A 15995-nucleotide genomic window follows, 5' to 3' on the forward strand; every position below is an offset into this window, starting at 1 on the left:
GAAAGGCTTTGTTGCATATTAACCAAGGATAGGGGTGTTTTCAGATGTTCCTGGGCTTGCATTACACAATTCCTGATTGGAATTGGAATGCTCCACAGTGCTGTTCCCAGCATTGTTAATTGGCCCACGCACTTTTTCTTTTGCATGAGAATTTAGCTAAGTGGACAATATTTCTGTAGCTGTGTGGCAATGCCTTAAATTTAAAACTCGTATTCTTGTTGTCAAATCCCTCCATGGCCGTGCTCCCTCCCTATCTCTGCAACCTCCGCCAGTCCCACAAACCTCCAATTCTTGCCTCTAGAGTGACCCTGATTTTATTCCCTCTACCATTGGTAGCTGTGCCTTCAGCTGACTGGGCCTTAAGCCCTGGAATTCCCTCCCTACACCTCTTCACCTCTCTACCTCCCCTCCTTAAATACACTGCTTAGAACATACCTCTCGGGACCAAGCTTTCAGTCACCAGTCCCAATATCTCCTTATCACAACAAAAACAAAAATTGCTGGAAAAACTCAGCAGGCCTGACAGCATCTGTGGAAAGACAGAGTTAACGTTTCGGATCCGTTTGACTCTTCTTTGGAATATCTCCTTATGTTGCTTGGCACCAGGTTTTGTCTGATAGTGCTCCTGTGAAGTGCCTTGGGGCATTTTGCTTTGTTAGCGGCGCTATAGAAGCACAAGTTGTTGATGCTGTTCATTCTAGGTGAGGGTTCCAAAGGTTTCCCAGCTATCCATTGCTGCCTTTAATCTGGCCCAGCAAATTAGGTTAAAATGACCCTACGGGTTTTAATTCATAGAAATAGCTTCGGGTACCAACATTTCAGCCCTAACAATTTTACAGATGATTGAGATCCAGCATTTCCTGGATATTCAGCAGCAGTATAGTTGAAGAGACACTGAACAGCAAGATGTCATACTAGCATGCAATTAATGAGTAACTCACCATCAATATTGACCAAGAAAACCCACAGTCAGTGGGCTCACTTCCACCTTTGATGCAACTTAACTGGACGTTTATTCAGTCATGGAGCGGCTGGTGATATTATCCTTTGCCTGTCTGTTTCTTCCCCTTACTCAGCAAAAACCTTCGTGAGTATCAACTTTAGTTACTTGAGTTAAGCAAATCCTCTATGTAATAACTTCTGACAACCTCCATTTTCACGGGGCGATCTGTTTAAGGAAAAGGCAAAGGGTTTTGGCAATAATTCAAGTAGCGGCCTTATACTCATGGAGTCATTTATTTAACATTTCAAACGCTACATTTCAGAACGAAAGTGATGCTCAGTTTCCTCCCTGCTAACGCTCTCAGTCATGGAGAAAATGGAGTTGATTTGGAGGGAATTACATAGAATGTACAACAGAGAAGCAGGCCATTTGGCCCAACTGGTCTATTTTGGTATTCATGCTCCACGCGAGCCTCCTCTCACTCCCCTTCAGCTCACCCCATCAGCATATCCCTCCATTCCGTTCTCCCTTATGTGTTCATCCAGCTTCCCCTTAAAGACATCTATTCTATTCACCTGAACTTGTGGCAACGAGTTCCAGTTTCTACTGAATCATAGAATCTTACAGTGCAGAAAGAGGCCATTTGGCCCATCATGTCCGCACTTGTTCTCCAAATAAGAATTTACTTGATGCCATTCTCCCCATAACCCTGCGCATTGTTCTTTTTTGAATAACAGTCTAATTCCCTTTTGAATGCCTTGATTGAACCTGCCTCCACCACACTCTCAGGCAGTGAATTCCAGATCTTAACAATGCACTCTGGTCTCCCTACTGAATTTATTAGTGCCTACCTTATATTTTGGGTCTCCCCCACAAGTGGCAACATCTTCTCTATTCAAACAATATCAAACCCTTTCATAATCTTAAAGACCTCAGTTAGGTCCCTCATCACTATTTCAAAGGTGAGCAGGTGAATTCTCCAAGGCGTTCTGTCCGATATTTACCCTTCAGCCAACCACAAAAGCAGATTATTTGGTCCTTATCACATGACGTTAGTGGGAGCTTGCTGTGCGCAAATTGGCTCTCACATTTCTTACATTGCAACAGTGACTGCATTTGTGTACCCAGGGAGCGAATTACTCTTCTCTTCTTGGGCATCGAGTTTCATATCCGTTATATTAGGAGCGGGAGATGTGGAGGACATTTTATTTACATGTTGAGTTGCTATGATTCTGTAATGTTTTCTGCCTGAAAGGGTGATAGAAGCAGACTCAGTAGTAACTTTCAGCAGGGAGTTGGATATATACACTTGAAAAGAATCATTTATTCCAAACAGATGGCACAGGCATGATACGCCAAAAGGCCCCCTGTACTCTATGATTCAATGGTTTGGGGATACTAGGGAGAGCTCTTCTGTTTGTTATTCAAAACAACAGCAGCAAGAGCAAATTGTAATTATAGAGTTCCTTTAAGGTAATAAAATTATCCAAGGCACTTCACAGGAACGTTATCAAACAAAAATGCACTCTGAGCCAAATATAGGAATATTAGGGCAGATGGCCAAAAGCTTGGTCAATGAGGTTGGTTTTGAGGAGCATCTTAAATGAGGAGAGAGGGAGAGGATTCCAGAGCCCAGGGACCGGAAGGCACGGTCACCAATAGTGGAGCGATTGAAATTGGGAGATGCGCAAGAGACCAGAATTGTGCCATGGTATCTTTTGTGTCCGCCTGAGAGAGCAAATAGGACTGGGTCTAATTTCTCATCCATTTGCTTACTTCTGGGGAGGGGATTGGTAGGTCAGACAATCGAAATGTTTTGCGATTGGTGGGGCTGAATTTGCAATCTGGCAGATACACTGGATTTCCTGAACGGCGTGCCATGTATATTCTCCTCAGATACTTGATCACCGCTCCCAATGTTGTTCACGTCGGCATGGATGAGACCATCACTGTTCAAGTGTTTGAGGCCCTCACAAGTGTTGCCATCACCGTCTACTTTAAGGAACCAACAGGGGAAGCACAGAGTATAATATCGTCCCAGAAATATACGGTCGAACTGAACCAGACGAACAACTTCACCAGAGTAATCCTTGCACAGGTAACGTGATGGTTGAGGATTTTGGCCGAGGTTACATAGGAGCAGGAGGAGGCCATTCAGCCCTTCGAGCCTGTTCCACCATTCAATAGGCCACAGCTGATCTGTGTCTTAACTCCATCTACCACTGCACACACACCGCCCCCCCCCCCACCCATTTGATCCCATCACCTTTCATACCCCTGCCCAAAAAAGATCTGGCAACCTCACTTCTGAAATTTCCAATTGACCTCCAGCCTCAACAGCATTTTCACAGAGAGAATTCCAGTTGTCCACTGCCCTTAGGTGAAGAAATGCTCCCTCGCATCAACATTGAACAGCCTAGCTTAAATTTTCAGGTTTTTATTTTCCCCTTTTATTCTGGACTACCCTCCACCAGAGGAAATAGTTTCTCTCTTTCTCTCTGCCCTATCAAATGCTTTAGCCATTTTAAATGCCTCAATTATTAGATCACCCCTTAATCTTCATATTCAAGAAATTGCAAGATTAGACTATGCAACTATTCCACACAACTCAATCCTTTAGCTGCAAAACTCCTAGCAGATTCTTTTCTTTATCAAATTAATCGCACAACTGTCAGAACTAATTAAATAAAATGAATTGTGAACTTTATAGAGAAATGCCTGCCTTGGTGCTACATCATATCCTTATTGCCTCTCACTCTCTATTTCTACCATCCATTATCTATCTGTCTGATAGAATGAATTGCCAACTGACCTCCGCTGTCACACAGAATCACAGAATCACAGTGTGAGGCAACCCGCCTCCACCACCCTCCCAGGCAGTGCATTCCAGACCGTCACCACCCTCTGGGTAAAAAAGTTTTTCCTCACATCCCCCCTAAACTTCCTGCCCCTCACATTGAACTTATGCCCCCTTGTGACTGACCCTTCAACTAAGGGGAACAGCTGCTCCCTACCCACCCTGTCCATGCCCCTCATATCTCGATCAGGTCGCTCCTCAGGGTCCTTGCACTGTTTGTTGGTATGTCCGCTGGATACTGTATAAACTACACATCCAATGTTCCAGAGGACATTGGGTAGAATTGCATCTTAGAAGGCGTGTGATATTGACTCAGCCACATGTCACATGCCCCGTTCCGATATTCAGTTCCATAGGGTCATTTAAAACTAACTCACTAGGGTGGGAGTCCCACAGGATCAGATTAACACCCGCAATGTAAAATGAAATAGGTCAAAGGAGGGGTAAAGCCAGCATTGCGCGTGGTGCCATCAATTTATGGACAAGCTGGTTAGGTTAAAATTGCTCCCGATGGGATTGAATATCAGGTGTGACAGATGCAATACCGTCAGTTTTACACAAACCATTTCACACTTACGTTTGTGCCTTCGACATTGATCAAAACATTCCCTTCACAATCATTATCACTCATTTATCATTTTGCCAATGAGCCAAATGACATAATTAAATAACAGATCCCTTCACCAAATACCTGGTTGACTGGTGTCCTCTATGATTCACCTGAATTTAGGATATTTTTCTGAGGCTGGTAATGGCCATGTGAGACCACACTGGTTTCATTGATGTTAGTCTGATAGGATATTTTATTCACATAATCAAATCTCCTGTTAATAAAATATGGGAAATATTATAAATAATAAATAAATATGAATATGTAACTGCTCATTCTGATTGAGTGCAATTGTATGATGCTAGATTTCTGATAGATTGGATCCCTTGATCTTTATTTGATATATCTGTCCTCAGCTTTATAAGGAAATACAAACACAATGCACTTATTCTATTAATGCACTATCAATTTACTCACTACGGGGCCCTAAGCTCTGGAATTTCTTCCTTAATTCTCTCCTCCTTTTAGATGGCTCCTTAGAACCAAGTTGACCCCTACTTTTGATCGCCAGTCCTAATATCTTTTCCTTAGGCTCAGTGTCACTTTTATTCTGCAAAATAAATGCATCCTGTTGTTGTGAACTGCCGTATTGTCACTTGAGGGCAAATCATCGCAGTAGTAACCCATGAAACTTTAATTTCACAGGTACTTCCAGAAAAGACAAAGCATTTGAACTTCGCCCATACAGCACAGTATGCAATACTCGTAGCTGAAATCCCATTTGAAAAGACCAGAGAGGCACAGATCCGCCTGTCATCAAGACCCTATTTCATTTATATCGTGACTGATAAACCGATCTATACGCCTGATGAAACTGGTAAATAATTGGACCACCGAACAGAAAATTGCCTTAGTTTGTTTTCTTCGTACAGAGACAAAATATCCGTTTGAGTGTTAGGAAATCACCTGGGCAAATTTATTGTCTGTGAACATATAGGCAACCAAGCAAGTCACATTGTCTTCACTGATAGAGTGCAGGCAAATTCATGCCCCAATGTGTTACATATTACTGTTAGCTATTATAGGTGAAAGTTCTCTTTAGGTTATTTGGCAAAAGTAACTGAGGGGTGAGGAGGAGAACTTTATACACAGTGAGCTGTTGTGATCTACAATGCACTGCCAGAAAGGCCAGTGGAAACAGATTGAATGGTAACCTTCTTTCCAAAAGGTATTATTACAGGGAATTAAAAACAGACCGTAACAGGAAGCGAAAGAGAGTACAAACCTAACAGTAAATCAGCAGATCAACTGATCAACAGGTTATAAAAAGAATAAAAGGATAAAACTAAAAGCTCTGTATCTGAATGCGCGTAGCATCAAAAAAAAAACATATGAACTGAGAGCGCACATAGAAATAAATAATTACAATTTGATAGCCATTACATGGCTGCTGGGGGACATGGACTGCGACCACAATGTTGAAAGGTACAGGATATTTAGGAAGGACAGGAAGCAAGAGAAAGGTGGAGGGGTGGCTCTGTTAGTTAATGATGGTATTAGCACAATGGAGAGGAATAACCTAAGTTCAGGAAACCAGGCTATGAAAACAGTTTGGGTAGATATGAGAAATGGTAAAGGCAAGAAGTCACTTGCTGGAGTTGTGTACAAGTCCCCTGACAGTAACCACATGGTAGGGTGGAGCATAAAGGAAGAAATAATTGGAGCTTGTCAGAAAGGCATGTCAATAATCATAGGAACATAGAAACAGGAGAAGGCCATTCAGCCCGTCGAGCCTGCTCTGCCATTCAATATGATCATGGCTGATCGAACACTTCAATGCCTTTTACCCACACTATCCCCATAACCTATTACGCTATTGTTAATCAGAAATCTATCAATCTCTACCTTAAACATACTGAATGACTGAGCTTCCAGAGCCCTCTGGGGTAGAGAATTCCAAAGGTTCACAACCCTCTGAGTAAAGAAATTTCTCCTCATCTCGGTCCTAAGTGGCTTCCCCCTTATTTTGAAATTATGTCCCCTGGTTCTAGACTCCCCAACCAGAGGAAACATCTTACCTGCATCTACCCTGTCTATTCCTTTAAGTATTTTGTAGGTTTCAATGAGATCACCCCTCATTCTTCGAAACTCTAGAGAATACAGGCCCAGTTTCCCCAACCTCTCTTCATAAGACAGTCCCGCCATCCTGGTGAACCTTCATTGCAATTCCTCTATGACAATAATATTCTGTCTGTGGTAAGGGGACCAAAACTGCACACAGTACTCCATGGGAGATTTTAATTTACATATAGACTTGAAAAGTCAGATGGGCAAAGATAGCCGAGATGAGGAGTACATTGAATGTTTTTTAGAACAGTATGTTCTGGAGCCAACCAGAGAGCAGGCTATACTAGACTTGGTATGGTGCAATGAGATGGGAGTAATTAATGATCTCATAGTGAAGGCACCCCTAGGTAGCTGCGACCATAATATGATTGAATTTTACATTCAGTTTGAGGGAGAGAGGAATGGGTCCGAGACTATGTTTTTAAACTTAAATAAGGGCAATTATGAGGGCATGAAAGCTGAGCAGGTTAAAGTGAACTGGCAAATTAGGTTAAGGGATAGGTCAACAGAGATGCAGTGACTAATATTTAAGGGGATATTCCAGAATGCAGAGACTGGATACAATCTAACAAGTAAGGAAAAGCCCAAGGGACAGACACACCATCTATAGTTAACTAGAAAGGTTAAAGATAGTATCAAACTTAAGAAAAATCATATAATTGTGCAAAGACAGGTGGCAGGCCAGGAGATTGGACAGAATATAAGGAACAGCAAAGAATGACTAAAAGATTAATTAGGAGGGAAAAATTAGAGTATGAGAGAAAGCTGGCCAGAAATATAAGAACAGATAGTAAGAGTTTTTTAAACATTTAGAAAAGAAATGAGTTAACAAAGTGAGCATTGGTCCTACAGAAAGTGAGTCTGGAGAATTGATGATGGAAAACAAGGAGATGGCAGATGAATTTTGCATCAGTTTTCACTATAGAGGATACAAGTAACATCCCAGAAGCAACTATAAACCATGAAATGGAAGTGGGGAAGAAAGTCAGGAAAATTACAGTCACCAGAGAAGTGGTATTGAGTAAATTGTTGGAGCTGCGGGCTCACAATAGCCCGGGTCCTGATGGGCTTCATCCTAGGGCCTTAAAAGGAGTGTCTGGTGGGATAGTTGATGCATTGGTTTAAATTTTCCAAAACTCCATAGATCGGGGAAGGTCCCATTAGATTGGAAGATAGTGAACGTAACTCCAATATTCAAAAAGGGAGGGAGACAGCAAGTGGGAAACTACAGGCCAGTTAGCTTAACATCTGTCGTAGGGAAAATGTTAGAAGCTATTATTAAAGAAGCTATAGCAGGGCACTTGGATAAGCTCAAGGTCATCAGGCAGAATCAACATGGTTTTGTGAAAGGGAAATTGTGTTTAACCAACTTATGAGAGATCTTTGAAGAAGTAACAATTGCTCTGGATAAAGGGGAACCTGTGGATGTACTGTACTTAGATTTCCAGAGGCATTTGATTAAGTGCAGAAAATAAAAGCTCATGGCATGGGGGATAACAAATTGGCATGGATAGAAGATTGGCTGGCTAACAGGAAGCAGAGAGTAGGCATAAATGGGTCTTTTTCAGGTTGGCAAGATGTAACGAGCGGTGTGTCACAGAGACCAGTGCTGGGACAACAACTGTTTACAATTTATATAAACGACTTGGATGAAGGGATGGTTGAGATGGTTGCCAAATTTGTTAATGACACAAAGATAGGTCAGAAAGTAAGTTGTGAAGAAGACATAAGGAGGCTACAAACAGCTGGCTCAAGCGAGTTGGCAAAGATCTGGCAAATGGAGTATAATGTAGGAAAATGTGAAATTGTTCATTTTGCCAGGAAGAATAAAAGAGAAGCATATTATCTAAATGTTGAGAGATTGCAGAGCTCTGAGGTGCAGAGAGATTTGGGTGTCCTAGTGTATGAATCACAAAAGGCTCATATGCAGGTACAGCAGGTAGTTAGGAAAGCTAATAGAATGTTATCATTTATTGCGAGGGGAATTGAATACACAAGTAGGGAGGTTATGCCTCAGTTGTACGGAGCACTAGTGAGACCACATTTGGAGCACTGTGTACGGTATTGGTCACCTTATTTAAGGAAGGGTGTAAATGCATTGGAAGCAGCTCAGAGAAGGTTTACCAGACTAATACCTGGAAATGGTAGATTGTCTTATGAGGAAAGATTGGGCAGGCTAGGCTTGTATTTGCTGAGTTTAGAAGAGGAAGAGGTGACTTCATTGAAACATTTAAGATCCCGACAGGTCTTGACAGGGTGGATGTGGAAAGGATGTTTCCTCATGTGGGAGAATCTAGAACTAGGGGGCACTGTTTAAAAATAAGGGGCCGCCATTTAAGACAGGGATGAGGGGAAATCTTTTCACTTAGAGGGTCGTGAGTCTTTGGAACTCTCTTCCTGAAAAGGTAGTGGAAGCAGAGTCTTTGAATATTTTTAAGGCAGACGTGGATAGATTCTTGGTAAGCAAGGGGGTGATAGGTTATGGGGGTAGGTGGGATGCAGATTTCAAGTTAGTATAAGATCAGCCATGATCTTATTAAATGGTGGAGTAGGCTCGAGGGGCTGAATGGCCTACTCCTGCACCTTGTTTGTATGTACATATGTAAAAGGCATTGTGTAAATACATGAAGGGGGAAATGTTTGCAGGTCTATGGGAAAAGAGCAGGCGAATGAGAGTAATTGGGTAGCTCTCCTGGAGAGCCGGCACAGGCACGGTGGACTGAATGGCTTCCTTCCAAGTGGTGCCATTCTATAATTCTGGAGGACAAATGAAGTTGGGCATTAGTTTAACTCAATGGCAATGGGTCATGATAACCTGGCCTTGGTACTCAGTGGCAATTGTAGGGTAACTTGTCTGGTGGGAAGCTGATGGAAGTGGATGAGATGCTGGTTTTAACTCCCCACCCAATAAATACTCCATTGAAATCAGTGAAGAGTGATATTGAGCAGAATTCAGTTGCAGTGATGGGGGTCCCACCCACCAGTTGGATAACCAGTGGGACCCCCGTGTTGTCTTTCCATGGGAGACCTGAGGCTATTTTAGTATGATCAGGCAGTCACCTGGACAGCACTGGACCTCCCACTGAACTAAGGCTGCAGCCAGGTAGAAATACCATTTACTACATTACAGACCTCATATGATCACATTTCAAACACCTCCTATCCTGGCTGTAAAGCTCAAATTTCTCTAGTCAATGGGGATTGTGGGGACCAGCTTTTTGGCTCTTGTCTACACTGCCTCCAATGCCTAGATGCCTTCCTCATTACTCAGCCATCTGAACTTGTCGCAGTATTCAAGATGTGGTCTGACCAAAGCATTGTACAGTTTGAACACAATTTCTTCTGACTTGCATTTTGCTGTTTCAGCAATCTAATAGTGTTGTATTGATTATGTTGCTTATTGTTCTGCATTGATTGGACACATAAAGAATTGAGTTTAATAAGATGCCAATCTCTTTCAATTTCATCCTTAGCTATTTCAGGAAGTGTGCGTGTTGCCCATATATATGCAACATATGCAATAGTTTTTACACATATATGCATAGGATTATAACCTTAAAGTCACTCCAGAGCATCCATTATTATACTACATTTTACTGGTCAATCAGAGGCTAGCATCTCTCTAGTACCCGCAGTGCTACTGGTAGCAGTGGCCATTGTCGGTATTGCACTGGCTACCTACACAGAGATCAGAGACGAATCCTCCAGTGCAAGTAAGTGGAGTGGGATGGGGTTCCCTGGGAGGGGGCGTGCTGGCTGGTGGGGGAGCAGAGTGGGGTTGACAGCACCCCTGGTTGGTGGGGGCTTTCTGTGGGTCCCACCCCTTCCTGATACAAGGCCCTTGGAAACAACGCCCTCGAAGGCTGCGGGCAAACCTGATAGGGTTTTCTGGGCAATCTCCCCAGATGGAGGTGATGGCATAGTGGTATTATTGCTGGACTAGTAATCCAGAGACCCAGGGTAATGCTCTGGGACCTGGGTTTGAATCACACCACAGCAGATGGTGGAATTTGAATTCAATAAACGTCTGGAATTAAAAGTCTAATGGTAACCATGAAACCATTGTCGATTGTTGTAAAAACCCATCTGGTTCACTACTGTCCTTTAGGAATGGAAATCTGACCCCAGACCTGCAGCAATGTGATTGAATGGCCTCTGAAATGGCCCCAGCACGCCACTCAGTTGTATCAAACCGCTACACAAAGCCTCAAAAAAGGAATGAAACCGGACGGACCACCCGGCATTGACCTAGGCACCGGAAACTCAGCCCTGCAAAATCCTCCTTACTAACATCTAGGGGCTAGTGCCAAAATTGGGAGAGCTGACTCACAGACTAGTCAAGCAACAGCCTGACAAAATCATCCTCACGGAATCATACCTTACAGATAATGTTTCAGACACCACCATCAAACGTTCACTCCCCGCATCACCGATTCACAGTGGCAGCAGAGTGTATCATCTACAAGGTGCACCAAGGCTCCTTAGACAGAGCACCTTCCAAACCCATGACTACTACCATCTAGAAGGACAAGGGCAGCAGATAGATGGGAGTTCCCCTCACCATCCTGACTTGGAAATATGTTGCCGTTCCTTCAATTTTGCTGGGTCAAAAATCCTTGAACTCCCTCCCTACCAGCACTGTGGGTGTACCTACATCACACGGACTGCAGCGGTTCAAGAAGGCGGCTCACCACCACCTTCTCAAGGGCAATTAGGGATGGGCAATAAATGCTGGCCCAGCCAGCGAAGCCCACATCCTGTGAATGTATAAAAAATAAATGGTGAGCCACGTGACCACCGCTGGCTGAATATCAGCGACGGCAAGATGAGGCCCTCAAGTGGCCCTTAGATGGCCACTTAAGGCCCTGAACTAGAATCCGAATAAGAAGCCCATCCGTGTGGTTACTCGCTCCGGACTTAATCGGAAGGAGGCAGGAAGGCAGCGGGATCTTCACCAAGCACCCACCTGCCTTTGAAGTCACCTCCTGTGAGGGGAATTATATCCTGACCATTGTGGGTGGGTGAGTGGGCTGTGTTAAAACTGGCATTCCACATGATTGTCTGGGATCCCTGCCTGGCGAGTTGCGTTAAAATAAGCTCCGTTCTGTTTTTCTACAACCGTGTCCCAGGATTCAGTTGCACACTGGAAGTGCTGGGGAATGTTTATTACTGATTCTCGCACAGCCTTGGTCTGCTACATCAATGGGAATCTGGGCCGGTTGAATTGCTATTTTTGATACCCCACCAAACACAAAGGACACGTATCACATCAAATGCTGTAAACTTTGAAAGTAGTTGGCTTGAGGATAACTCTGCTGACATGACCTCAGGATCTACAACAGCACTTTGTACAGCCCCTGAAATACTTCTTGAAGCCTGTCCATGCTTGGAAAGAAGGAAATGTGACAGTCATATTTCACCCATCAACCCCCCCCCCACCCCACCCCCGCGCCCCCCCGCCCATCACAACAAACAGCAATGTGATAATGATCAGGTTACCTGTTTCAGTGATGTTGATCGAGTGGCAAATATTGGCCAGGGAGAACACCCCTGCTTTTTCCCAAAATAACATGCAGAGGAGAGGGGAGACAGGAACTCAGTTTAATGCCTCAATGGAAAGACAGCATCTTCAAAAGTGTGAGGATCCTTAACGTTGACGTGCCAGCCTAGATTATGTGCTAAAGTATATGGTGTGGGACCTGAGCCTCCTGCCTCAGAGGTGAGTGTGGCACCATATAGACAGCAACATTTTCAGAAGCATACCTGAGTAAATATTAAGATCATCCCTGGGGGTTGTATTGTTTCTGTGTGATTGGATCACAAGGTTTCACAAGTGCAGCCATAAGTTACAACACTTGCATTTATAAGTAGTAATATTGTAATTTTTTTTTCAGTACAATACCAAATCTTTACTCTTGACCAAGGGTTGAATCCCATAAATTCCACTGTTATAGTGGAAGTATTGGTAAGTGATGATTTTCTTTCTTCTTTCTTGGTGCTCACCTTACCTTATGGTTCCATGCTCTACCCGTTGACTATGTGTATATGTACATGTGCAAGCATGTGTAGCTTTTATGAAGCATAGCCCTCTCTCCCAACAAATACCCTCTTGTCTATTATAACGATGCTGCAAGTTGCTAAAAATACTTTCATCAATATGTGGTCATGGCGAATTTCTCCCCCATAGATCAATAGATGATCCTTTTATATCTGGAGCTATGTCTCAACCTGTCATTAACAAATTCCTCTCTCTTTGAAATACCCATGGAGTACCCAAATGAAACTATTGAGAAATTTGCACAGCCACCTTTCTTTGTGCTTCACCAGTTCCTGTCTTTCATCCTTGGTGCCATTCCAGTAACTCCCTCTTGCACCCTCTCCAAGGTCTTGACAAACTTCAGAAAGTTTGGTGCCTAGAATTGGATACAACACTCCATCTGAGGCCTAACCAATGATTACTTATGTCTTGCATGGCCATGCTCATTGCTGCGTACCAAGTCCTCGTTAGCACTAAATATTTAAGCCAGACCTTCATGAGAGTGGTTTTAGCATAGGTAGATCTGCCATGAGGCTGAACTAAACTCCTGGGTACTCAGCGACCGATTAATATGAGTCAAAGTCATCCTCTCTGGAATTACTTCTGATTTTTGTCAATGGTTTACCTCAGGTCTTGTCCTGGAATCCCATACATGTACTGGAGAGAAGCCTCCACTTTGCATGTTTAGGAGCTCAAGAGAACTGTTTGGATCCCATTGGAACAGCTGTTGAAACAGACGAAGCTAACAACAGAATTTAGATTGTAATGGTTAACATTGTTTTAACATTGGCCTCCACAGCTGATCTGTGAATTTTCCCTTTTGTTTGATTTTGTTTCATCATTGCAGTTATTGAACTCCAAGTATTTTTTCCTCTAGGATTCCCAGGGCACTGTCTTAGCAAGTGTGAGTGAACAGTATGGCTCAAATTCCGTGCACAGTGGTGAAATCACCATCAAATCTGAAATGTAAGACTCAATCTGTTACTTTTTTCTTAAAGTCACGGTATATATGTGCAAATTCTTTTCTCTTACCACCCCTCCTGAAATCACTGAAGCTGTTGACTCCTTATTAGGGTAGAGTCCTACCAGCAACCAAGCTCTCCCAGGCTGCTCCGCATTGAATTTTTAAGGAAGTGTACAAGTTGAAGGGCCACAGGCCTCAGTGCAGGACATCAACGAGTTTGCAAAATGCAAAGTGACTGGAGCCCAGTTCTAGGCGCCGCACTTTAGGAAAGATATGAAGGCATTTGAGAGGGTGCAGGAAAAGATTCCCGAGAATGGTTCCAGGGATGGGGAACTTTTGTTATGTAAATAGGCTGGAGTAGCTGGGGCTGTTCTCCTTGGAGAAGGGAAGGTTGAGAATAGATTTGACAGAGATTTTCAAAATCATGAGGGGTCTGGACAGAGAGGATAGGAGAAACTGTTTCCATCCGCGGAAGGATCGAGAACCAGCGGACACTGATTAAAGGTCTTGGCAAAAGAAGCAAAGGCAACATGGGGACATCTTCTTTATGCAGTGAATGGTTAGAATCTGGGATTCACCACCTGAGAATGTGACCGAGGCAGATTTAATCGTGGCTTTCAAAAGAGACTTGGATCATTATCTGAAGAGGAAAATTTGCAGGGCTGCGGGGAAATGGCAGGGGAGTGGTACGAGATGCTCTTGCAGAGAACCAGCACAGACATGGTGGGGCAAAGGGCCTCCTTCTATGCCATAACCATTCTATCAATCTATGAAAAGCAAGGATGAGATAAATCAGGAAGCTGTGTTTAGATGATTGCAGGATCGACATGTAGAAACCCAGAATTGGTTGCAGGGGAGATTGACAGGTCAGGGGTTCCATTGCTTTATCGTTGGTAGAAAGCATGAGCCAGAGGATAAATATAACCCAGTGCACCAAGTGAGAATCTCATGGAATTGGGTGGAACCCTGGTTTGAAAGAAGAATAGAATTGGATGAGGTGTAAAACCAATAAAAGGGGGAATAAAAATGGGGATAAAACCATGGATAAATGAATAAATATTTTTTTAAAATAGTGTATAAAAAAAATGAATGTAGATTCATTTAAACGTGGTTTTATCCCCTTTTTTTCACCCCCCCTACTTCTGTCCCATTTTTTATCGTTTTTTTTCCCCACCACCGCCCCCTCCGCCCACCCCATCCCCTACAGGGCCATCTGTTACTTGTCCCATGTTGTTCTTTCACACAATGCTACCCTTGTTCTGCTATTACCACATTCTGCTTTCTTACCTTTGTGCCACTATCAGCACCTTTTTTAGCACTGACCACTTGCCATTAATATTCCCTTTGTCCTTTAATTCATGACATCTTTGTCAATCCCTCCTTTGTTCCCACCTATTGCTGGCCTTCTATCTGGCTCCACCTGTCTCACCCCCGCCCCTTAAACAGAATAAATTTCATCACATTTCCAATTCTCCTCAGCTCTGAAGAAGCGTCATACAGACTCAAAACGTTAATTCTGTTTCTCTCTCCACAGATGCTGCTAGAGCTGTTGAGTTTTTCCAGCACTTTCTGTTTTTGTTTCAAATCCAGTTAGGTGCTGGATCTAATTGGAGAGACATGAAGGAACTAAAAGAAGTTTGAAACTCATGCACGTAGCTCAGCCAGGTAGCCAGGAAACATTTGGAACCCTTACCAGAAATGCACAACTACAATTTTCTTGAACATACCAAGGTGCCTCACAGGAGTGTAATCAAACAAAATTTGATATTGAGTGTTATGATATGGCAGGTGGCAATTGCCAGGTTGGCCAAATCCCAAAGGGAAACTTGGCCAAGCTATCACAATGATTTTGCAATTCGTATTTATTATGAAAAGGTATGTGTACTGAAGTCAGAAGTAAAGAGTCCACTATCACTTTTAGAGATTTTAAATATTAAATTAAGACATTTATTAACAATTGATGATTTAAACCTTGCAGTCTGACTGTCTTCAGTTTAATTAAATTAGTCACACACACACAGCCCCCACAAGCCTACTTCACATCATCCTACAGTAACATTAGGAAAAAAATATATATTTTCTTTACATAAGCCATATGAGGAGATATCACAACAAATAGTGTGGTCAAATAGGTAAATTTTAAGGAGTATCTTAAAGGGGGAAAGTGAGGTAGAGAGATAGAGAGTTTTAGGGAAGAAATTCCAGACCTTTTGGCCTGGGCCGCTGAAGGCACAGCTGCCAATCGTGGAGTGGTGAATATCTGGGATCCTCCAGTGCCTAGTTTGGAGGAGTGCAGAGATCTCAGAGGGTCATAGGGCTTGAGGAAGTAAAAAGGATAGATAGGGACGAGGTCATGGACAGCTTTGAAAACAAGGATGGGAATGTTAAAATCAAGGCATTGCTTAACCGGGGGCTTAAAGTATGTCATCAAGCACAGATCTGATAGGTGAACGGGACTAGGTGTGAGTTAGGAGAGGGGCAGCAGAGTTTTGGATGAACTCATGTTTATTGAGGGTG

At 43.1% G+C, this 15995-nt stretch overlaps 1 protein-coding gene across 2 annotated transcripts in view; it reads left to right on the forward strand.

Moving 5' to 3' along the window:
* Positions 1–956: 956 nt before the first annotated feature.
* LOC144695786 (complement C3-like) overlaps positions 957–15995 on the forward strand; it is a 67565-nt gene continuing 52526 nt past the window's right edge. For both annotated transcript variants that reach the window (XM_078566769.1, XM_078566770.1), the window contains exons 1-5: positions 957–1087; positions 2840–3041; positions 5056–5227; positions 12372–12442; positions 13392–13480. In XM_078566769.1, coding sequence (XP_078422895.1) covers positions 1023–1087; positions 2840–3041; positions 5056–5227; positions 12372–12442; positions 13392–13480 — 599 coding nt within the window. In that variant the 5' untranslated portion in view covers positions 957–1022. The remainder of the gene's footprint in view (positions 1088–2839; positions 3042–5055; positions 5228–12371; positions 12443–13391; positions 13481–15995) is intronic.

Source organism: Cetorhinus maximus, chromosome 21 (assembly GCF_964194155.1).
Source record: "Cetorhinus maximus chromosome 21, sCetMax3.hap1.1, whole genome shotgun sequence".
NCBI classification, from domain to species: Eukaryota; Metazoa; Chordata; class Chondrichthyes; order Lamniformes; family Cetorhinidae; genus Cetorhinus; species Cetorhinus maximus.